Source organism: Oncorhynchus mykiss, chromosome 20 (genome assembly GCF_057628025.1).
Source record: "Oncorhynchus mykiss isolate SJ-2025 chromosome 20, ASM5762802v1, whole genome shotgun sequence".
Lineage (NCBI taxonomy): Eukaryota > Metazoa > Chordata > Actinopteri > Salmoniformes > Salmonidae > Oncorhynchus > Oncorhynchus mykiss.
Window position 1 is genome coordinate 42688638 of NC_143041.1, and position 25712 is coordinate 42714349.

Sequence of the window (25712 nt, forward strand, 5' to 3'; positions counted from 1 at the left end):
TAAAAGCTGAAATCAATATTATCTATATTCTCCAGATAATATTGATTTACTGCCTAACAATAATACTAATTAGAATTATGTTATTGAGGACTGGCCAGTAACACATGAATTATTTATTAATAATTGAACCCTTAATTCAGGTCGAATATATTGATATACGGCATAATAAAGGCCTTATTTACTACTTTTATATATATATATATATATATTACACACACTTATATATACACACACTTATAAACTACTTAATAGTGGCTAATATGTAAAGCTTGTAGCACACTCTATATGTGTTCACAACATTTTAATGAATAAACCCACTCTATATGTGTTCACAACATTTTAATGAATAAACCCACTCTATATGTGTTCACAACATTTTAATGAATAAACCCACTCTATATGTGTTCACAACATTTTAATGAATAAACCCACTCTATATGTGTTCACAACATTTTAATGAATAAACCCACTCTATATGTGTTCACAACATTTTAATGAATAAACCCACTCTATATGTGTTCACAACATTTTAATGAATAAACCCACTCTATATGTGTTCACAACATTTTAATGAATAAACCTCAACCAAAGTTTCACAATGCGGTGCCTTCTTTAGAAAAGGTTAAAATGTGTATTTAAAGCATAGTGTTAACCATGCTTTTAATTGATAGGAAAGATAGAAGACGAGACAAGAAAGACAGGAGACGTTTTACACGGCAGTCATTTAGCAGACGCTCTTATCCAGTGGCACTAAACCACAAGACCACTGCAGGCCGCTCCATAAAGACATTTGATTTTTCATTCTTATACAACTTTCATAGCAAAAGGATTTGTCATTTCTCAAATATTAAAAGGGCAATCTGGGAATGGTACACCCATTTTCTAACTTATAAATTAGACACACTCCAGCTAAAAAAATAAAAATAAAATAAATAAAAAATTATTGTTGAAAAAATATCTATCCCAATTAATGTACACCCACTTAAGGTTATAACATATTTGTTTTGTGCAAATTAGTGGTTAGACGACCAATAGAGAACAGAAGGGGAAAAACCCCTCCCACTTGTGCCATGTCATGACTTACTTGAACTTGAGATGTGCCTTTTTGTTAAATAAATAACGTGATAAAGGAGATGAAAATGAGACTAAAGTGCCTCTTTAATGATATATAGCCATTCATTCTTGAAGAATGTAACTTAAAATGTCTCATGAGCTGTCCTACTTCACCACAAGCCGAAATATAAGCTTGTTTTAATATATTTTTTATAAACAATGGAATTGTAAAAAAAAAAAACATTGTAAAGCTTACAAAACATGGTTAAAGCTATCAGACAGTCATTGTTTCCAAACCGCTGTCTATGAATTTAAGAGATACATTTCTTTAGCCTCTATCCCTAAGCTTTTTACAAAACAATGTCAGGGTCACTGTTTGTTTGAATCCCATATTGCCCCTTTAATAAATAAGTAAATATATTTCAGGTTATCCATCTTCACAAATAAATCAAGACAACAGTAAGGCCCATTGAAAACAACACTCACTCAGCAAGATGTGCCCAGGGAAAAGTGAACACGCAATATACTAGATAGGATATGCAGCAATGGGCTATCTCCTTCCCAACTCTCGTTCTTCCAGAGCACGCCAGCCATTACTTTAAAAGATACATCTCCCGAACGAATAGCACTTGCACTCAGACTGCCAATTCAACCTTGCCCTTGACTGCATCACGGAAAGAGTTTAAATGGTAAGAAACATCAGAATGAACAAGGTGCTCAGCAAATAAAGGGAGCTGAACAAACTGTGTCCATGATCAAAAATGGATTCGTAGGGGTAGGGGTAGGGGTAAGGGTAGGGGTAAGGGTAGGGGTAAGGGTAGGGGTAAGGGTGGGTGTAAGGGTAGGGGTTGGGGTCGACAGTAGTTGTTGGGCCATCAGAACATATGTAATCGCTGTCAGCATCTACCCCACTGGAGGTAAATTGGACAAAGCCTGGCTTGTCGGTCCTGATATGGCCGTCGATCCAGGACTGGTAACGGGACACTCTGGTGTAGATCCCAGGGAGATTGGGCCGAGCGCAGCCTTGACCCCAACTAACAACCCCAGACTGGACCCAGACAGAGTTCTGTTGGATCACCATTGGACCTCCTGAGTCACCCTGAGAAGATGGAGCAAGGTCATTAAAAGAAGGATCTAGGAAATTAAATGGAACGGGGCCCAGTTTTTCAAAACTTATCAGATCAGATTTCTGCAATCTGATCGGATTAAAAAGCATAGAAATATAATGAGTAGAACAGAGGTATCATTGACCTGAATGGGCGCCCGTTCTATTCATTCTATTTCTATGCATTTAATCCTGTCCGCTTGCCAAAATCCGAATCGATAACTTTTGAAAAACTGGGCACTGTCGTAGAACAAGATGAGTTAGTGTGAACTTTACCTGACATGAGTCCTTGCCCCCTGCCAGATCACCAGCACAGAGCATGTTGTCTGTGATTGAGCCTGCCCCATTGAGGCAGTCACACTGTCTGTTCCCCACAACTGAAACCTCCACTTCTTGCAGATCCTGGGGGGATGGGAGGGAAACTGAAGGAAATAAAGGAAGACAAGTGATGGGAGATTAAAAATGGGAGGTAACAACTTTATGACAGTTTTCATCAGGTTGTCAATTTCCATCAGAATAATAATAATAAGAAAAAATTAATGTGCACCTGCATTGTGACCACTGGGGGGCACTGTTTCACATAAAACATCATCTCATCAACATCTCCTACAATGGATCATGAATGTGTCCTCACCTCCTTCATTGACGTTGCCCCAGCCGGTCACCCAGCTATCAGTACCATTGTTGAAAACACTATCACTTGCTGCCAGACAGACGGGTCGGATGTAGTTTGTGAAGTTGACTGGTGAGGAGAGTCTGAGCAGAGCGATGTCGTTGTCCTTTGTTAAATCGTTGTAATCTGGATGTATAATGATCTCAGCCACAGTTCTGGACACTTCGTTGGGGTTAATCCCCTCCAGGGTCTGTAGACCAAGGCTAACGTTCCAACCATTTGGGTCTGAGCTTTGTTGGAACGAAAAATGTAATTAAATTAAGATGGATCAAAGTGATGAAATATAAGATTAACATGGAATTAATAGACGTTTTACGTTTTGGAAAAGTTATTTCAAGAGTTGCGCTCAGCTGCATCACAAATATCTGACATAATTATTTATTTTGTAAAACAACTTTTATGTCCCCTTGTATCTCACGCTAACTCACCTAGAGAAGCAGTGGGCTGCAGACATCACCCACGCCTTGTTGACGAGGGACCCACCGCAAACATGTCCGTCAGAAGTTTGGAGACTTGCCTGCCAGGGCCAACTTCCTGCAGGGGCATTTTCTCCTCCCACTATTTTGTTGTTGAATGGAGGGGTGCCACACACTAACATAAAAATAGAGATTATTGGAATTAAATACTCCACATTTGCCATTGGTATTAGATCAACAATTTATATTGGAAATCTATAGTGTGGTATCTGCACCGGGATTTCAGCCAAACTGACTTTGGATGAAAATACAATGTCAGAAACTCATGTTTATCATTTGGAGGGTTCCACAAGGGTTCTGTAGGAAGGGTGATGGTTCTATGTGGAACCATACTGATCCAAAGAACCCTTTGAGCCTTTCAAAGGTTCTTTGCACTTTGCAGAAAATTATTATTTCCTCTTTTGAAGGGGCGGTGGCTCATTAGAATATTTTGGGGAGTGGTTTGCTCACAGCTGTTTTTGTGAATGTGTGAGTGAGTGTGTCATGCCAGTTTATCTAATCTGTTGTGTTATGCAATTACATGTTATAAATGTGACCTAAGGCCAGAAAACCACGGGAAGAGGCGACCTGGCACGCAGGCCGGGCGTGTCATTTTGGAAGCATGTCAACAGTGGGCGGCTCATTACTGAGTTTCCCGAATTCCCACACACAGATGGAATTCTTGTCCGGGGCTCAGGTGAGTCAGAAAGTGGGGCGCAATATGCAAACAGACTGCGAAATATATACTTTCTCCTTTGAGTCAAGTAAAGGAGAGAAAAATGCATGTTACGCGCCTGAAAACCCGGAGCAGATGACGGATAGTGAATTTGAAATTGTGAGTATGATTTGTGGAGAACGTGGATCCATGCCTTTTGGCCGATCCATTTGTGGTGAAGAAGTAGTTGTGTTCTGTCAATTCGATCAGAGTATCCAGAGGTGAACTTTTTGTGCTGTTCATATGGCATTTCAAGACTCCGGGACCAAAGCGTTGACCTGCTTTTGTTCCGAACCCACTATGGTGTTTGGGGATAGTGGTATATAGAGTATGTGCCGAACCCACTATGGTGTTTGGGGATAGTGGTATATAGAGTATGTGCCGAACCCACTATGGTGTTTGGGGATAGTGGTATATAGAGTATGTGCCGAACCCACTATGGTGTTTGGGGATAGTGGTATATAGAGTATGTTCCCGAACCCACTATGGTGTTTGGGGATAGTGGTATATAGAGTATGTTCCGAACCCACTATGGTGTTTGGGGATGGTGGTATATAGAGTATGTGCCGAACCCACTATGGTGTTTGGGGATAGTGGTATATAGAGTATGTTCCGAACCCACTATGGTGTTTGGGGATAGTGGTATATAGAGTATGTTCCCGAACCCACTATGGTGTTTGGGGATAGTGGTATATAGAGTATGTTCCCGAACCCACTATGGTGTTTGGGGATAGTGGTATATAGAGTATGTGCCGAACCCACTATGGTGTTTGGGGATAGTGGTATATAGAGTATGTGCCGAACCCACTATGGTGTTTGGGGATAGTGGTATATAGAGTATGTGCCGAACCCACTATGGTGTTTGGGGATAGTGGTATATAGAGTATGTGCCGAACCCACTATGGTGTTTGGGGATAGTGGTATATAGAGTATGTTCCGAACCCACTATGGTGTTTGGGGATAGTGGTATATAGAGTATGTAGGGTTAGAGGTTAGAGGACGGTTTCCTTTTTCCCCAATTCCCCTTTGCCCTTTTGTTGTGAATAAATGTGCAATTTTCAAACTTTGAAAGGATACAATAAGCAACAAAGCGTCTACTCTGCCGGAAAGCCAGACCAAGATTACATGTTATATACACTGAGTGTACAAAACATTAGGAACACCTGCTTTTTACATGCTATAGACTGACCAGGTGAATCCATGTGAAAGCTTTCATTCCATATTGATGTCACTTGTTAAATCCACTTCAATCAGTGTGGATGAAGGGGAGGAGAGCAGTTAAAGGAGGATTTTTAAGCCTTGAGGCAATTCAAATCTAATCTAATTGTCACATTAACCGAATACAATGGTCCACCTTACCGATAATTTTATTTTTAATTTTTAATTTATTTAACCAGCAAGTCAGTTAAGAACAAATTCGTATTTACAAAGACGGCCTACCAGGGAACAGTGGGTTAACTGCCTGTTCAGGGGCAGAATAACAGATTTTTACCTTGTCAGCTCAGGGATTTGATCCAGCAACCTTTCGGTTACTGGCCCAATGCTCTAACCACTAGGCTACTTGCTTACTTACAAGGCCTTAACCAACAATGCCATTCAATAAATAGAGTTAAGAAAATATTTCTAAATGAACTAAAGTTTAAAAAAATGCAAAAAATACAAAAATAACACAATAAATTAACAATAACGAGACTATATACAGGGGGTACCGGTACCGAGTCAATGTGCTGGGTACAGGTTGGCCGAGGTAATTTGTACATGTAGGTAGGGATAAAGTGACTATGGATAGATAATAAACAGCGAGTAGCAGCAGTGTAAAATGTAAATAGTCCGGGTGGCCATTTCATTAATTGTTCAGGAGTCTTTTGTCAAGGGGGTAGAAGCTGTTCAGGAACCTTTTGGACCTGGACTTGGCACTCCTGTACCGCTTGCCGTGCGGTAGCAGAGAGAACAGTCTATGACTTGGGTGGCTGGAGTCTTTGCCAATGTTTTAGGGCCTTCCTCTGACACGCCTAGTATTTAGGTCCTGGGTGGCAGGAAGCTTGGCCCCAGTGATGTACTGGGCCGTATGCACTACCCGCTGTAGGGCCTTACGGTCAGATGCCGAGCATTAGCCATACCAGGCGGTGATGCAACCGGTCAAGATGCTCTCAATGCTGCAGCTGTGGAACTTATTGAGGATCTGGGGGGGACACATGCCAAATCTTTTCAGTCTCCTGGGGAGGAAAAGTTGTCGTGCCCTCTTCATGACTGTCTTGGTGTGTCTGGACCATGTTACATCCTTAGTGACGGGGACACCGAGGAACTTGAAGCTCTCGACCCGCTCCACTAAAGCCCAGGGGGGCATGCTCGGCCCTTAATTACCTGTAGACCACGATCAGCTCCTTTCTCTGGCTGACGTTGAGGGAGAGGATGTTGTCATGGCACCACAGTGCCCTGTCACTGACCTCCTCCCCTACCTCACACTCAACGTCAACAAAACTAAGGAGATGATTGTGGACTTCAGGAAACAGCAGAGAGAACACCCCCCTATCCACATCGATGGAACAGTAGTGGAGAGGGTAGTACGTTTTAAGTTCCTCGGCGTACACATCACAGACAGACTGAATTGGTCCACCCACACAGACAGCATCGTGAAGAAGGCGCAGCAGCGCCTCTTCAACCTCAGGAGGCTGAAGAAATTTGGCTTGTCACCAAAAGCACTCACAAACTTCTACAGATACACAATCGAGAGCATCCTGTCGGGCTGTATCACCGCCTGGTACGGCAACTGCTCCGCCCACAACCGTAAGGCTCTCCAGAGGGTAGTGAGGTCTGCACAACGCATCACCGGGGGCAAACTACCTGCCCTCCAGGACACCTACATCACCCGATGTCACAGGAAGGCCATAAAGATCATCAAGGACAACAACCACCCGAGCCACTGCCTGTTCACCCCACTATCATCCAGAAGGCGAGGTCAGTACAGGTGCATCAAAGCTGGGACCGAGAGACTGAAAAACAGCTTCTATCTCAAGGCCATCAGACTGTTAAACAGCCACCACTAACATTGAGTGGCTGCTGCCAACACACTGACTCAACTCCAGCCACTTTAATAATGGGAATTGATGGGAAATTATGTAAAATATATCACTAGCCACTTTAAACAATGCTACCTAATATAATGTTTACATACCCTACATTATTCATCCCATATGTATATGTATATACTGTACTCTATATCATCTACTGCATCTTTATGTAATACATGTATCACTAGCCACTTTAACTATGCCACTTTGTTTACATACTCATCTCATATGTATATACTGCACTCAATACCATCTACTGTATCTTGCCTATGCCGCTCTGTACCATCACTCATTCATATATCTTTATGTACATATTCTTTATCCCCTTACACTTGTGTCTATAAGGTAGTAGTTTTGGAATTGTTAGCTAGATTACTTGTTGGTTATTACTGCATTGTCGGAACTAGAAGCACAAGCATTTCGCTACACTCGCATTAACATCTGCTAACCATGTGTATGTGACAAATAAAATTTGATTTGATTTGATTTGATTTTATTTATAGGCTGTCTCATCGTTGTCAGGGATCAGGCCTAGCACAGGCGTGTCATCAGCAAACTTGATGATGGTGCTGGTGTCGGGCGCGGCCATGCAGTGAACTGGGAGTACATGAGGGGACTAAGCATGCACCCCTGAGGGGCCCCCGTGTTGACGGTCAACGTGGCAGATGTGTTGTTACCTACCCTTACCACCTAGGTAGGGGTGACCTGTCAGGAAGATCCAGTTGCAGAGGGACGCAAATTTTCACATGGAATAGCCTTAATTTCTCAGAACAAAAATAGACTGATGAGTTTCAGAATAAAGTTCTTTGTTTCTGGCCATTTTGAGCCTGTAATTGAACCCACAAATTCTGATGCTCCAAATACCCAATTAGTCTAAAGAAGGACAGGTTTATTGCTTCTTTAACCAGAACAACAGTTTTCAGGTGTGCTAACATAATAGCAAAAGTGTTTTCTAATGATCAGATAGCCTTTTAAAATGATTCACTTGGATTAGCTAACATAACGTGCCATTGGAACACAGGAGTGTTGTTTGCTGATAATGGGCCTCTGTACGCCTATGTAGATATTCCATTAAAAAAATCTGCCGTTTCCAACTAGAATAGTAATTTACAACATTAACAATGTCTACACTGTATCTCTGATCAATTTGATGTTATTTTAATGGACAAAATTTGCTTTTCTTTCAAAAACAAGGACATTTCTAATTGACCCAAAACTTTTGAACGGTAGTGTATATGACATACTATATGATTAAGATGAGAGATGGTTACAATTCAGTCAGTCAGAGAGGATTGAGAAGTGGATTGAAAAATCCCTTATTGGACTTAATGTAAACTCACCAGTGGCTGATGAAGAGCCAACCGTTGAAGTGATGTCTGCAATAGTAGTAGTTGCTGGAAGAAATAGACAAAGAGGTTAAAAACCAAGCACGAGCACTTCCTGTAAATCCCTGTAGCCCCAAAATATGATATTTCCTTTTTTTTAAACGCTTGTTTGTTACGTTGTATCATGCGGCAACCACCAGTTGATTTTTAAAGTTATTTTGTGACATTTTAAGAGTAATGTGTTGCGTTGTACCATGTTGCAACCACTGGTAGATGTACATTTTGACCGTAATTATAAACCAGACAGAAACTATGACTGCTACACAATAACAAAACAGGGTTTCAGAATTTAGACTTTTGCTAGTTGTTTGAATGAGGAAGTGCTAAGCACCCCCAAAACCATTCTGCTCGTGGTCCACTCAAAATTCATCACCTAGCCAGGAGGTTAATAAACAAATTAGGCACATTTGGGCAGTCTTGATACGACATTTTTTAAACATAAATGCAATGGCTATTTGGATCAGTCTAAAACTTTGCACATACACTGCTGCCATCTAGTGGCCAAAATCTAAATTGCACCTGGCCTTTCTCTTGCATCTCAAAGATGATGATACAAAAAAAATACAAAAGAACGGTTGTATTTTTCTTTGTATTATCTTTTACCAGATCTATTGTGTTATATTCTACTACATTCCTTTCACATTTCCGCAAACTACAAAGTGTTTCCTTTCAAATGGTACCAAGAAAATGCATATCCCTGCTTCAGGGCCTGAGCTACAGGCAGTTAGATTTGGATATGTCATTTTAGGCGAAAATGTATAAAAAGGCGAGGATCCTTAAGAAGATTCAATATAATATCAGAAAATTATTCATGATACTTTTACTTTTATATTTTAGCAATTACATTTACTTTTGATACTTAAGTATATTTAAAACCAAATACTGTTAGACTTTTACTCAAGTATTTTACTGGGTTTCACTTTCACTTGTACTTTAGTCATTGTCTATTATTAAGGTATCTTTACTTTTACTCAAGTATTACAATTGGGTACTTTTTCCACCACTGTTTATAAGTCATCTGACTAGGGCTAGCTAATGTTAGCAATCATGGCTACTCAGTACCTATATATTGTATTTACTGAAGACAATACTTCTAGAGCGATTCAAACACTTGACATCATCTAAGGTGCATCATCTAAGGTTTTAACCAACAACAAAGTAGATAATTATTAGCTAATTTACTAAATTAAACAATGCATGGAATGTGTGTAGAAATTACACTAAAACACTATGAAAACAGTTGTGTTTTAAAATCTTTCATTCAGAATCACAGATCATCTCGAGTGATATTGTGGCAATATTAATTTAATTTAAGTGTGCATTCCCATGCAATCTTTCTGTAGAATAAATAAGTAAATTGATTTATCTGTGCTAGTTCATTCACTACGAAGTGATCTGATCTCTGCTTGTTTCCTGTTATCTGTAAGTATCACATGAGGGTTTCAAGTCTTCTATAATTCGGTCAGAGTTGAAAAGTGGAATTGGACACGATGTAAACTCACCAGGAAGAGCAGTGGTCACCATACCTTGAGAAACAACAGGGTGGGATCAAGGTCAGCCAAATTAAATTCACATGTAAAATAGTAGCACAATCATGATCAAACAAAGTGGATAAAGTACTTACCCATCATCAACAGAAGCAACACAGAAAGCGTCCTTTGACTCCCCATTGTCAGAAGCTCCTTTTCTGCTCAAATCTAGGAGCAAACACGATTATCATTATCGTCATACCCACGAATATCATTATCCCCTTCTTCAAAACTGGCTTCATTCACAAATATGTTAGACGAGCTCACCTGTTTCTGTGCATTCACCCTTTCTTCTGTGTAGTTCTGTTGGGCTGGCGCTATACTCTTATATACTGTAGACAATGGGGGCATTGACAATGACATCAATGAATAATCTCAAGGACATCTACTGTCGTTGTGACAAGTCCACTCACACGAATAGCTAACCTGTTTCTCTGGTTCTTTCCTTTATCCAGTCAGCTGGAATTAGGCATACAGTAAGTCTCTGAATGTTCTGGTAGCAAATACCTACCAAACCGGTTTGAATACATTTGCCACTGTTGATGGGCCATCGGCAGGGCAATTAGGTACACTCTTTAGAAAAAAAGGTTCAAAAATGGTTCTTCGACTGTCCCCATAGGAGAACACTATTTGGGGTCTAGGTACAACCCTTTTTGGTTCCAGATAGAACCATTTTTTAGTTACATGTAGAGTGCTCTGCGGAAAGGGTTCTACATGGAACCCAAAAGGGTTCTTCAAAGAGATCTCCTATGGGGACAGCCGAAGAACACGTTTAGATTCTAGATAGCACCTTTTTTTCCCTGAAGAGTGTATGCTAAGTTAAGGGTCTGTGAGAGGGTTTTGTACATGCAGTAATGTAATGCATTTTTTAAATGCAGAATAGTGTAGATTAATTGGAAGAACAAACCAATATCTTGAAATGTCTTGCTCATATACAGTACCAGTCAAACGTTTGGACACACCTACTTACTCAAAGGTTTTTCTTAATTGTTTTATATTTTCTACATTGTAGAATAATAGTGAAGGCATCACATTATGAAATAACACATATGGAATCGTGTAGTAACCAAAAAGGTGTTAAACAAATCAAAAAGTATTTTAGATTCCTTCAAACTAGCCAACCGTTGCCTTGATGACAGCTTTGACACTCTTTGCATTCTCTCAACCAGCTTCACGTGGAATGCTTTTCCAACAGTCTTGAAGGAGTTTCCACAAATTGCTGAGCACTTGTTGGCTGCTTTAGCTTCACTCTGCGGTCCAACTCATCCCAAACCATCTCAAATGGGTTGAGGTTGGGGGGGATTGTGGAGGTCAGGTCATCTGATGCAGTACTCCATCACTCTCCTTCTTGGTCAAATAGCCCTTGCACAGCCTGGAGCTGTGTTGGGTCATTGTCCTGTTGAAAAACAAATGATTTTCCCCACTAAGTGAATGCTGAGGTAGACATGCTGGTTATGTGTTCCTTGAATTCTAAATAAATCCCAGACAGTGTTACCAGCAAAGCACCCCCACACCATCACCCCTCCTCCTCCATGCTTCACGGTGGAACCACACATGCAGAGATTATCTGTTCACCTACTCTGTCTCACAAAGACACGGTAGTTGGAGCCAAAAATCTCAAATTTGGACTCATCAGACCAAAGGACAGATTTCCACCAGTCTAATGTCCATTGCTCTTGTTTCTTGGCCCAAGCAAGTCTCTTCTTATTATTGTTGTTTTTTTGTAGCAATTCGACCATGAATCCATGATTCACACAGTCTCCTCTGAACAGTTGATGTTGAGATGTGTCTGTTACTTGAACACTGTGAAGCATTTATTTGGGCTGAAATCTGAGGTGCAGTTACAGTGCCTTGCGAATGTATTCGGCCCCCTTGAACTTTGCGACCTTTTGCCACATTTCAGGCTTCAAACATGAAAATATAAAACTGTATTTTTTTGTGAAGAATCAACAACAAGTGGGACACAATCATGAAGTGGAACGACATTTATTGGATATTTCAAACTTTTTTAACAAATCAAAAACTGAAAAATTGGCCGTGCAAAATTATTCAGCCCCCTTAAGTTAATACTTTGTAGCGCCACCTTTTGCTGCGATTACAGCTGTAAGTCGCTTGGGGTATGTCTCTATCAGTTTTGCACATCGAGAGACTGACATTTTTTCCCATTCTTCCTTGCAAAACAGCTCGAGCTCAGTGAGGTTGGATGGAGAGCATTTGTGAAAAGCAGTTTTCAGTTCTTTCCACAGATTCTCGATTGGATTCAGGTCTGGACTTTGACTTGGCCATTCTAACACCTGGATATGTTTATTATTGAACCATTCCATTGTAGATTTTGCTTTATGTTTTGAATCATTGTCTTGTTGGAAGACAAATCTCCGTCCCAGTCTCAGGTCTTTTGCAGACTCCATCAGGTTTTCTTCCAGAATGGTCCTGTATTTGGCTCCATCCATCTTCCCATCAATTTTAACCATCTTCCCTGTCCCTGCTGAAGAAAAGCAGGCCCAAACCATGATGCTGCCACCACCATGTTTGACAGTGGGGATGGTGTGTTCAGCTGTGTTGCTTTTACGCCAAACATAACATTTTGCATTGTTGCCAAAAAGTTACATTTTGGTTTCATCTGACCAGAGCACCTTCTTCCAGGCGGCTTGGCTTGTGGCAAACTTTAACCGACACTTTTTATGGATATCTTTAAGAAATGGCTTTCTTCTTGCCACTCTTCCATAAAGGCCAGATTTGTGCAATATAAGACTGATTGTTGTCCTATGGACAGAGTCTCCCACCTCAGCTGTAGATCTCTGCAGTTCATCCAGAGTGATCATGGGCCTCTTGGCTGCATCTCTGATCAGTCTTCTCCTTGTATGAGCTGAAAGTTTAGAGGGACGGCCAGGTCTTGGTAGATTTGCAGTGGTCTGATACTCATTCCATTTCAATATTATCGCTTGCACAGTGCTCCTTGGGATGTTTAAAGCTTGGGAAATCTTTTTGTATCCAAATCCGGCTTTAAACTTCTTCACAACAGTATCTCGGACCTGCCTGGTGTGTTCCTTGTTCTTCATGATGCTCTCTGCGCTTTTAACGGACCTCTGAGACTATCACAGTGCAGGTGCATTTATACGGAGACTTGATTACACACAGGTGAATTGTATTTATCATCATTAGTCATTTAGGTCAACATTGGATCATTCAGAGATCCTCACTGAACTTCTGGAGAGAGTTTGCTGCACTGAAAGTAAAGGGGCTGAATAATTTTGCACACCCAATTTTTCAGTTTTTGATTTGTCAAAAAAGTTTGAAAAATCCAATAAATGTCGTTCCACTTCATGATTGTGTCCCACTTGTTGTTGATTCTTCACAAAAAAATACAGTTTTATATCTTTATGTTTGAAGCCTGAAATGTGGCAAAAGGTCGCAAAGTTCAAGGGGGCCAAATACTTTCGCAAGGCACTGTAACTCTAATGAACTTGTCTTCTGCAGCAGAGGTAAGTCTGGGTCTTCCTGTCCTGTGGCGGTCCTCATGAGAGGCAGTTTCATTATAGCCCATGATGGTTTTTGCAAAGTTCAAAGTTCTTGACTGACCTTCATGTGTTAAAGTAATGATGGACTGTCATTTCTCTTTGCCTATTTGAGCTGTTCTTTCCATAATATGGACTTGATCTTTTATCAAATAGGGCTATTTTCTGTATACCACCGCTACAACCCAACTGATTGGCTAAAACGCATTAGGAAGGAAAGAAATTCCGCAAATTAACTTTGAACAAGGCACACCTGTTAAATTGAAATGTATTCCAGGTGACTACCTCACGAAGCTGGTTGAGAGAATGCCAAGAGTGTGCAAAGCTGTCATCGAGGCAAAGGGTGGCTTTCAATATCATAAGAATATCAATATTGGTGCCCACCTCTAGAAAATACACTAAAAGAAAAGCTTACATTCTCTACGGTCGCTTCATTTAAAACATTTGTTCTTAAATAAAATAAAAAATGCTGGAGTATAGAGGCAAATTAAACATCTTAGCTTCACTATACAACTACATATGGTGTTGAGTGTATATCAAATCAAAGTGTATTGGTCAGGTGCACAGGGCAGAGGGAAATGTTTGCATTGTCTTCAACAATGCAGTGCAATCCATCATTATTTTTTTTTGTCATAGCTGTCATCCATGAATGTCAAGATTCTTAACATGAACAAACAATGTCTTCTTAGTCATCGTAGCTACATTTACACCTTATTTACCTGGCTGCAGTACATCTAATTGTTTGTACTATATTGTTCTTAGTCATATACAGTACGTGTATACTGTATTCTAGTCATTGAACACTGGTCACTTAAACATTTTTTTTAACGTAATGTTTTACCCACTTTACATGTATATATACTGTAATCATTGTTTGTTTATGTTAATCAGAATCTTGACATTCTTGGATACCAGCTTTGGGGAAAAAAGAAGAACGATGGATTAGACGTTACATGATGCGTGACAGTGGCTCTCGTAGAGCATGTTGAAGATTATTTTTGTTAACCAGAATACAAACTGAAACACAGCTGTTGCCTAACAAGAGGTAAATTTAGAAGTGTGGGAGGACAAAGGATCAGCATGTTCGCTTGTAACCGCAGCAACCACGTTCAGGTACAGAAGACTTGTAAACAGCTTCCTCCCCCCAGGCCGAGACTGCAGCACAGCTAATCAGATGGTTACTCGGACTATTTGCATTTAACCCCCTCCCCCTTTTTACGATGCTGCTACTCGCTATTTTTGATTTATGCATAGTCACTTTACCCCTACCTACATGTACAGTATTACCTCAATTACCTCGACTAACCTGTACCCCCGCACACTGAATCGGTACCCCTGTATAATCGGTACCCCTGCCTCCTTATTATTATTTTATTGTTGCTCTTGTATTGTTTACTTTAGTTTATTTAGTAAACATTTTCTTAACTCTTATTTTTCTTTAAAAAGCATTGTTGGTTAAAGGGCTTGTAAACTAGGCATTTCACTGTAAGGTTTAAACCTGTTGCATTCGGTGCATGTGACATACAATTTTTTATTTTATTTGTTACGCTTTAAGGCTAAGAATGAACATCAAAATAAACAAGAAAGGCTCGACCCTGATGCATTTTGATTTGTCGCTTTGCCATTCAGAGGCTGAGCTACGACATTCAGAAGTCAGTAGGCAGGTTCCCATTGACCCAGGTTCATTGGATAAAAGCAATGTCACTAAAAATGAATGCGACATATATCGTGGGAATGTCAGATCTTGGAGAAATGTACTAAAGTTCGACAAAAAAACCGATTGATCTGTTGGACATGGTGAATTTATTTTTTCGTCAACTTTGTGAAAAATGGTGATGGAAACGGCGTTGTTTACTATTTTTGAAGGTATGTGTCACGGAGTCTAGTTGATAGGTAATCGACTAGCTGGGCTGTTCCCAGGACTCCGTGTGTGGGCACTTGTACAATGCTTGAACAAGGCTATTGAATTTGACATTGTTGTCTGTCTTTATTCTTTTATCTAACATATCATACTGAAACAGTATGCTGGCAACGTGTTGTCATCACATAACTATAAAGCTCCACATTTCACTCTACATGTCTACTGCTTATGGGACAACACGACATGGGGACTACGGCAAGATAAATGGATGGAGGTTAGACACCAAGGGGTTTCTTAGTTTGATTCGAGAACGAGACACGTTTCCCCAAACAACCCACATGAAAATACAATAGCATACTTTAATAAAATACTATAGCATACTTTAATAAAATACTATAGCATACTTTAATAAAATACTATAGCATACTTTAATAAAATACTATAGCATACTATAAAAAAAGACTATAGCATATTATAAAAAAAGACTACGCATACTATAAAAAAAATACCATAGCATACTATAAAAAAAATACTATAGCATACTATAATAAAATACTATAGCATACTATAAAAACATACTATAGCATACTATAAAAAAATACTATAGCATACTATAAAAAAATACTATAGCATACTATAATAAAATACCATAGCATACTATAAAAACATACTATAGCATACTATAAAAACATACTATAGCATACTATAAAAAAATACTATAGCATACTTTAATAAAATAGTATAGCATACTATAAAAACATACTATAGCATACAATTAAAAAAATATATACTAAAGCATACTATAAAAAATACTATAGTATTCACTGTAGTGTTTTTGCAGGCTTTACTGTAGTCATTTCAGCTAGATGTACTCCATACAACTTATTTATGTGAAATTTCCGTTTTTATTTTTTTAAATACATTTGCAAAATAGTCAAAAACCTGTTTTTGCTTTGTCATTATTTTTAACATATATTCAGGGAGTCGGGAAGCAGGTGCAATGAAACAGGAACAACACAAAACAAGAACCGCGTATGTTATAGAAACAAACAATACTACCTGGTAACTGATAACAAAAGAGTGCTATATAAAGGGTGTGTTGTACCTTAACAATTGGATGCCAACCCTATGAAAACTTCTGACCCACTGGGAATGTGATGAAAGAAATAAAATACGAAATAAATCATTCTCTCTACTATTATTCTGACATTTCAAATATAGTGGTTATCCTAACTGGCCTAAGACAGGGAATTTTTACGAAGATTAAATGTCAGGAATTGTGAAAAATTGAGGTGTATGATGTATGTAAACTTCCGACTTCAACTGTATGTTGGCGTCAGTAAGTGAGTGTGTTTAAGAGTGTCTGTGTTGGTGAGTGTGAATGTGTGGGTAGACACCTGTGAATGTGCATAGAGTCTGTGCAGATAGACAGTGCATATAGTCTGTGGGTGAGGGTGGGCAGCCACCGTTTAGCTGTTCAGGAGTCGTCTCCTTCTTTCGGATTGCACTCAATTAGTATTTGGCAGCATTGCCTTTAAATTGTTTAACTTGGGTCAAACGTTTCGGGTAGCCTTCCACAAGCTTCCCATCGTTATGTTTGGAGGAAAAGGGGGATGCTTGCAAGTCGAAGAACACCATCCCAACCGTGAAGCACGGGGGTGGAAGAATCATGTTGTGGGGGTGCTTTGCTGCAGGAGGGACTGGTGCACTTCATAAAATAGATGGCATCATGAGGTAGGAAAATGATGTGGATATTTTGAAGCAACATCTCAAGACATCAGTCAAGAAGTTAAAGCTTGGTCACAAATGGGTCTTCCACATGGACAATGACCCCAAGCATACTTCCAAAGTTGTGGCAAAATGGCTTAAGGACAACAAAGTCATGGTATTGGAGTGGCCATCACAAAGCCCTGACCTCAATCCTTTTGAAAATTTGTGGACAGAACTGAAAAAGCATGTGAGAGCAAGGAGGCCTACAATCCTGACTCAGTTACACCAGCTCTGTCAGGAGGAATGGGCCAAAATTCACACAACTTATCGTAGGAAGCTTGTGGAAGGCTACCCAAAATGTTTGACCCAAGTTAAACAATTTAAAGGCAATGCTGCCAAATACTAATTGAGTGTATGTAAACTTCTGACCAACTGGGAATGTGATGAAAGAAATAAAAGCTGAAATAAATAATTCTCTCTACTATTATTCAGACATTTCACATTCTTAAAATAAAGTGGTGATCCTAACTGACCAAAGACAGGGAGTTTTTACTTGGATGAAATGTCACAGATTGTGAAAACTGAGTTTAAATGTATTTGGCTAAGGTGTATGTAAACTTCCGACTTCAACTGTACATACGGTTCACGCCCTCCAGTCTCCCTGCACATTGTAGCTATGGTACTGGCACTGACCCTGTACTACATGGAAGGGATAGACCAAAGGTTTTACACCGGCTGTATCCTTTGCACGTCACAAATCATCTCTGAAACCGTATGTACAGTACTACAGCCAGGTAGATAAGGTGGAAATGTATCTACGATGACAAACAATACATTGTTTTGTTCGTGTTAAGAATCTTGATCTTCTTGGATGACAGCTTTGACAAAAGAAAGAACGATGGATTAGACGGTACACGATGCGTGACCAATGCTGATGTTAAATTCCCCTGAGAAATGAAACCAGAAGATCGGCTCATCATGAGGCTGTACCTTGCTACTAACTTCACACCCCGTCCCCAGAGCATTTTTAAGATTTAGCTATGCTATCAAAAGAAAATGTACAGTAAAGCTCCAATGTTGTCAAATCAAAGTCACATTTGTCACGTGCCCCGAATACAACAGGTGTAGTAGACCTTACAGTCAAATGCTTACTTACAGGTCCTAACCAATAGTGCGAGAAAAAAATAGGTGTGTGTGTGTGTGTGTGTGTATGTGTGTGTGTATGTGTGTGTGTGTGTATGTGTGTGTATGTGTATGTGTGTATGTGTATGTGTGCGTGTGTGTGTGTGCGTGCGTGCATATGTGTGCGTATGTGTGCGTGCGTGTGTGTGTGTGTGTGCGTATGTGTGCGTGCGTGTGCGTGTGTGTGTGCGTGCGTGCATATGTGTGCGTATGTGTGCGTGCGTGTGTGTGTGTGTGTGTGTGTGCGTATGTGTGCGTGCGTGTGCGTGTGTGTGTGTGTGTGCGTGCGTGCATATGTGTGCGTATGTGTGCGTGCGTGTGTGTGCGTGTAAGTAAAGAAATAAAACAACAGTAAAAAGACGTTGTCTCTATAAGGATCTAAATCACACCTGATTAATCCTCTAGCAACTGATATAAAAATATATCAAATTCTATTTGCATTGCACCTTTAACAAATGCATTTTTCCCCTTCTAAATACAGCTTGAATCTCTGCCCTACATTCACAATAGCCATCCATGGGTGACAGAGACAAGAGAAAGCTTCACACAGTAGCCAGCATGCAAAAGACACTTAGGTAGACTTAAGGGCAACGGCCGGGATGCCAGCTGAAAAACAATGGTCATGTACAATTCCTAACACCTCGTCATTAACTAGGTTTGAACGTTGTCTTGTTGTAGGGGAACATGTTTAAATGTTTAATTCACAAAATAAAAACTAATGATATCCAAAGAACTAGTATTTAATGGTATGTACAGATCAAATGAAAGCCTAGTTTCAATTAAATTCCAGAAGTCATACACCCACTGTTTGTTTGTCGAATTGATCTCTCAGCACACACAGAACAACTGGTAAGTTTAGGTTTACTGAAAGCATAGTTTCAATGCACAAGTATTGTTAAAAAAGATGTACTTAAAAGTTCCATCTAATTGAAGTGACTGTGTGCTGAGAACCAACAGAACACTTTTAACAATGCTTGTTATGCATCTTGTGAACGTTCAACCAAGGACATCACCTTGACATGCAATACCTCACTGAACCAGAAATACAGCTACCCTGGATTACTGACTGATGATCGATGACGTCTGTGTGAATATGACTGTATGTTTTTTTTCACCACATTAAAACATGCTTGTCTTTAATACCAGGGTTATACGATCAGGTTGTGCATTGACACAAGAATTTGTGCACTGCTTATAAACACAAGTCTTAAATGTGAAGTTTCACCTTACCTCACACCGGAAAATGCTGAGTACCTAGCATGATTCAGGAGGGGAAGTCTAAGCAGCAAAGCAAAATGCTGAGTACCTAGCATGATTCAGGAGGGGAAGTCTAAGCAGCAAAGCAAAATGCTGAGTACCTAGCATGATTCAGGAGGGGAAGTCTAAGCAGCAAAGCAAAATGCTGAGTACCTAGCATGATTCAGGAGGGGAAGTCTAAGCAGCAAAGCAAAATGCTGAGTACCTAGCATGATTCAGGAGGGGAAGTCTAAGCCGCAAAGCAAAATGCTGAGTACCTAGCATGATTCAGTAGGGGAAGTCTAAGCAGCAAAGCCCCGCATTCACTCCCAATCATTCTACACCTCTACCAGGCAAGGCCCCAGGGTTCCGGTCTGGAAGCATGCTTTCGACTGGACTCAGAGGACAGCTTTAGTATTACAGTTTATCTAAAGTCTGGTCCAGAAAGACAATTCTCATAGACGGCGAGAAGTCAAATTTGAAAATTCCAAATAAGAGACTTTCGTTATCACTTTTGTCTCCAAAATATTAATTGAATGATTCAAGTAATTGTCTTCGAGACGGATGTTTTCGCCGAGTTTGACATCACCACATCACCGGCACCGGGAGATAATGTATTGGAGTAAATGGAGAAGTGGAAAGTTTTGTCTCTTGTGGTCATATGAACAGAGTTGTGTATAGCATAAACCAGAGCTGTTCAGTTAGTTGCACTCAAACCCTGATTAAATGGAAAACCAGAAGGGTTTTGACCCTATATGATCGACATTGAACAGCCCTGGCCTAAACAAATTAATTAGACAATGATGTAGCAGTAGCTATCAAGCTACATATGTAACAGCATTGCTTCCTTGTACCAGCCTGGGCTCGAACCAGGCACCCGCTGAACACATCGACAACAGTCACCCACAGATCATCATTATACCTATCTCTCCACAAAAGTGGGAAGGGAAACAACTAATTCAAAATGTCTCAGATCGAGTGATGTTACCGATTGAAACACTACTAGCTTGCACCGCGAACTAGCCAGCCATTTCATCGTGGTTACACTGGGAACACATAGGCTAGTCAGCTAGCATTGCAAATGTTTAGGTTTAAGTTCTGACAGGCAGCTCATAGCTACGATGGGGTTCCGAAATTATTGACATCCTTGATAAAGATCAGCAAAAATTACTGTATAAAATAAACAATTCAAGTACGGAGTTATATGATATCCAAACAAAAAATGGGAAATTATATTATTTTATAATAGAGAAAGAGATTGTGTTTAATAAGGGCCAAAATAAGGGCCAAAATCATTGACACCCCTGTATTCAATATCTTTTTGTGTCACCTCCTGACCATAGAGAGCCTTTATTTTCTATGGTAGAGTAGGTCAGGGCGTGACTGGGGGTTAGTCTAGTTTATATTTTCTATGTTGGGGTTTTGATATGATTCACAATTAGAGGCAGCTGGCTATCGTTGTCTCTAATTGGGGATCATACTTACGTAGAATTTTTTCCACCTGTGGGTTATGGGATATTTTTTATGTTTGGAGTTAGTGCACATTGCACCTCAGGAGTCACGGTTTGTTCGTTCATTGTTTTGTTAAGTTTCACTTATGTTCAAGTTTGTGGAACTCATATCGAGCTGCATCTTGGTCAGAACATTATTACGAACAAGGTGACATCAATACCTCACCCTGAGAGGATAATGGCACTGAGCCTTTTACAAAAATGCTTTATGAGATTGGAGAACACATTGGGAGGGATCTTAAGACCATTCCTCCATACAGAATTGTTCCAGATCATTGATCTCCTTCGTCTGCACTCATGGACTCTTCAATTCAAACAGGTTTCAAGTCTGAAGATTGAGAGCCATTGCAAAATGTAGATTTTGTGGCCATTAACAATTGTATATTGTGTATTTTGATGTGTGCTTGTGGTTATTGTCTTGCTGAAAGATCCACTTGCGGCCAAGTTTCAGCCTCATGGCAGAGTCAACCAGGTTTTTGTCTAAAAGGTCCTGGTACTGGATAAAGTTCATAATGTCGTCCCAGCTAGCACCTAATGTTCTGAGAACGGTGCAGGATACCCAGCTAGCACCTAATGTTCTGGGAACGGTGCAGGATACCCAGCTAGCACCTAATGTTCTGAGAACGGTGCAGGATACCCAGCTAGCACCTAATGTTCTGAGAACCATTTGTTTCTTAGAGCTTGGCGAGAGCGTGGTTGTCCTATGGTTATTATGTATACAACCTTCCCACAACGTTCTGGGAACGGTGCAGGATACCCAGCTAGCACTTAATGTTCTGAGAACCATATGTTTCTTAGAGTTTGGCGAGAGAGTGGTTGTCCTATGGTTATTTTGTATACAACCTTCCCACAACGTTCTGGGAACGGTGCAGGATACCCAGCTAGCACCTAATGTTCTGAAAACCATTTGTTTCTTAGAGCTTGGCGAGAGCGTGGTTGTCCTATGGTTATTATGTATACAACCTTCCCACAACGTTCTGGGAACGGTGCAGGATAGTTGCTTGGCTTTGGAACATTCTCAGTACATTTAAGGAATCTGACAAAAAATATACATTTTCTTTGTATTTCATTACTTTAAACATGGGCAGAAAAAGGGGACATTCATTATGAACCTCAGAGAGACTGTGTGTGGGATAACAGCAAGGTTGCGTTTAGCACCGCTTGTTCCCTCGACAACGTTACCATCATTTAAATCTCGTATAGGAGGGGTGTCAAACCCATTCCTTGGAGGGCCAAGTGTCTGCAGGTTTCAGTTTTTATTTTTCAACTAAGCCATAGACAACCAGGTGTGGGGAGGTCCTTACTGATTAGTGACCTTAATTAATCAATCAAGTACAAGGAAGGAGCAAAAACCTGCAACTACTCGGGCCCTCCGTTGTCTGTGTTTGACACCTGTGGCCTATAGAGTCCATAACCTAAATCACTAGACACCCAAGAGACTATTGCATGCACACATAGTGTGATGGTTTGGGGATGCTTTTCTGCCTCAGGACCTGGACGACTGGCCTTAATAGAAGGAACCATGAATTCTGCTCTGTATCAGAGAATTCTACAAGAGAATGTCGGGCCATCCGTCTGTGAGCTGAAGCGCAGCTGGGTCATGAAGCAAGACAATGATCCAAAACACACAAGACTACATGAAAATGTCTCAAAAGCAACAAATGTGAAGTTTTGGAATGACCTAGTCGAAGTCCAGACCCTAATTCCAATTGAGATGTTGTGGCAGGACTTGAAACGAGCAGTTCACTCTTGAAAACCCACAAATGTTGCTGGGTTAAAGCAGTTCTGCATGGAAGAGTGGCCCAAAATTCCTCCACAGCGACGTGAGAGACTGATCGACAACTACAGGATGTGTTTGGTTTAAGTCATTGCAGCTGAAAGGTGGCACAAAGTTATTACTCAATAAGAAATTACTTTTTCACACAGGGGAATTGGGTGTTGCATAACTTTGTTCATGAAATAAATTAACTAATGATGTAATTGTTGTGTTATTTGTTCACTCGGGTTCCCTTTATCTAATATTAGGTTTAGGTTGATCTGATAATATTCAGTATCAAAGATAAGCAAAAGCTGAGAAAATGAGAAATGGGACAAATACTTTTTCACAGCACTGTGTGTATTATTATTTTCACATGAAACCAACTTTCTGTGTATTATACTGTTGCAAAATAAATACAAATAAATAAATGAAGCAACGCAGGTAGAACAATTCAAAGCATGAGAACATATTTTGTTTCATTGGTATGCAGCCCTACCTGTTTCCTATCATTTGTTCAGGGACTGAACGTGAATCTGACTTGACGTTGAGGTATTTACTCAGCGTTACCTCTAATCACAGCTTCTGAATGTGACAGAAGTCACCCGGAGATGAGATGATTTAATGCCATGTTGATAGATTGTCACCATCCAGGTTTCCATCCAACAATTTTTTTATGCAACAGCGAAACAAAAAATCCCAACGGGTGTGAAGTAAACCCCATTTAGTCTGTAAACACAAAAGACATGTGACAAAAGGGAGGATCCTTTTTTTGTTGTTGGTGTAATAAATTATGCGAAAAATGTTGAAAAACACTTTTTAGTCTACGACATGGTGATGCACACCCTTGTGGGATTGTTCAAGTGGAACAACTTCTAAGCTTTTATTAAGCTATCAGAAACCTAATATTTACACGTAAGGCCAGGGCGTAAAAATACAGGGCATTCGGAAAAGTATTCAGACCCCTTGACATTTACAAATGTTGTTACGTTACAGCCTTGGATGGATTAAAATGGATTAAAAATAACAAATTCCTCATCAATCTACACACAATACCCCATAATGACAAAACCAAAACAGGCTTTTAGAAATGTATTATACAATTTTTTAAAATACCTTACCTTACATAAGTATTCAGACCCTTTGCTATGAGACTCACAAATGAGCTAAGGTGCATTCTGTTTCCATTGGTCATCCTTGAGATGTTTCTACAACTTGTTTGGAGTCCACCTGCGGTAAATTTAATTGATTGGACATGATTTGGAAAGGCACACACCTGTCTATATAAGGTCCCATAGTTGACAGTGCATGTCAGAGCAAATATCAAGCCATGAGGTCGAAGGAGTTGTCCGGGAAGCTCAGAGACAGGATTGTGTCGAGGCACAGACCTAGGGAAGGTTACCAAAACATTTCTGCAGCATTGAAGGTCCTCAAGAACACAGTGGCCTCCATCATTCTTAAATGGAAGAAATGTGGAATCACCAAGACTCTTCCTGGAGGTGGCCGCCCGACCAAACTGAGCAATCGGGGGAGAAGGGCCTTGGTCAGGGAGGTGACCAAGAACCCGATGGTCACTTTGACAGAGCTCCAGAGGTCCTCTGTGGAAATGGGAGAACCTACGAGAAGGACAACCATCTCTGCAGCACTCCACCGTTCAGGCCTTTACGGCCAGACGGAAGCCACTCCTTAGTAAAAGGCACATGACAGCCCACTTGGATTTTGCCAAAAGGCACCTAAAGACCATGAAACCAAGATTGAACTCTTTGGCCTGAATGCCAAGCGTCACGTCTGGAGGAAACCAGACAGCACTCATCACCTGGCCAGTACCATCCCTACGGTGAAGCATGATGGTGGCAGCATCATGCTGTGGGGATGTTTTTCAGCGGTAGAGACTGGGAGACTAGTCAGGATTGAGGGAAAGATGAACGGAGCAAAGTACGGAGAGATCTTTGATGAAAAGCTGCCCCAGAGTGCTCAGGACCTCAGACTGGAGAGAAGATTTACCTTCCAACAGGACAAGCACACAGTCAAGACAACGCAGGAGTAGCTTCAGGACAAGTTTCTGAATGTCCTTGAGTGGCCCAGCCAGAGCCCGTACTTGAACCTGATCGATCATCTCTGGAGAGACCTGAAATTAGCTGTGCATCAACGTTCCCCATCCAACCTGACAGAGCTTGAGAGGATCAGCAGAGAAGAATGGGAGAAACTCCCCAAATATAGGTGTGTCAAGCTTGTAGCATCAGACCCAAGAAGACGCTGCCAAAGCAGCTTCGACAAAGTACTGAGTAAAGTGTCTGAATACTTACGTAAATGTGATATTTCATAATTGTTTTTGATAACATTTTTTAAAAACTGTTTTTGCTTGTCATTATGGGGTATTGTGTGTAAATTGATGAGGGGGGAACAACTTCATCCATTTTAGAACAAGGCTGTAATGTAACAAAATGTGGAAAAAGTCAAGGGGTCTGAATATTTTCCGAAGGCACCGTATATAATTAGACTAAGACCAGCTCTTTGAAAGACAATGTGAGAGATGTGTGTTTGTGTGTGGAGTGTGTATACTGTAAATGTGTGTGTGTGTGGAGTGTGTATACTGTAAATGTGTGTGTGTGTGGAGTGTGTATACTGTAAATGTGTGTGTGTGTGGAGTGTGTATACTGTAAATGTGTGTGTGTGTGGAGTGTGTATACTGTAAATGTGTGTGTGTGTGGAGTGTGTATATTGTAAATGTGTGTGTGTGTGGAGTGTGTATACTGTAAATGTGTGTGTGTGTGGAGTGTGTATACTGTAAATGTGTGTGTAGTATGTACACTGTAAAGTGCCTATGCGTCTATTGCAGCAGGAGTTTAGGTAGCACAGAGAGGACGTCAGGACTGTCGTCAGTCAGGAAGGGAGTGAGCTCTCTGGTCCTGTACACATTCCCTTCAATAACTCTGAAACTGGCAGGCATACAAA

General features: G+C 40.4%; 1 protein-coding gene across 1 annotated transcript; it reads right to left on the minus strand.

The window, feature by feature from the left end:
- Positions 1–514: 514 nt before the first annotated feature.
- LOC110499450 (tryptase) lies at positions 515–10439 on the minus strand. The gene is made up of 8 exons (XM_021576587.3): positions 10254–10439; positions 10082–10154; positions 9960–9983; positions 8413–8466; positions 3260–3422; positions 2793–3061; positions 2435–2580; positions 515–2152 (listed from the first exon to the last, which is right to left on the minus strand). Exons 2-8 carry the CDS (start codon positions 10125–10127, stop codon positions 1736–1738), a joined length of 1119 nt encoding a protein of 372 aa, XP_021432262.3. The 5' UTR covers positions 10128–10154; positions 10254–10439; the 3' UTR covers positions 515–1735.
- Between the last annotated feature and the right edge of the window lie 15273 nt (positions 10440–25712).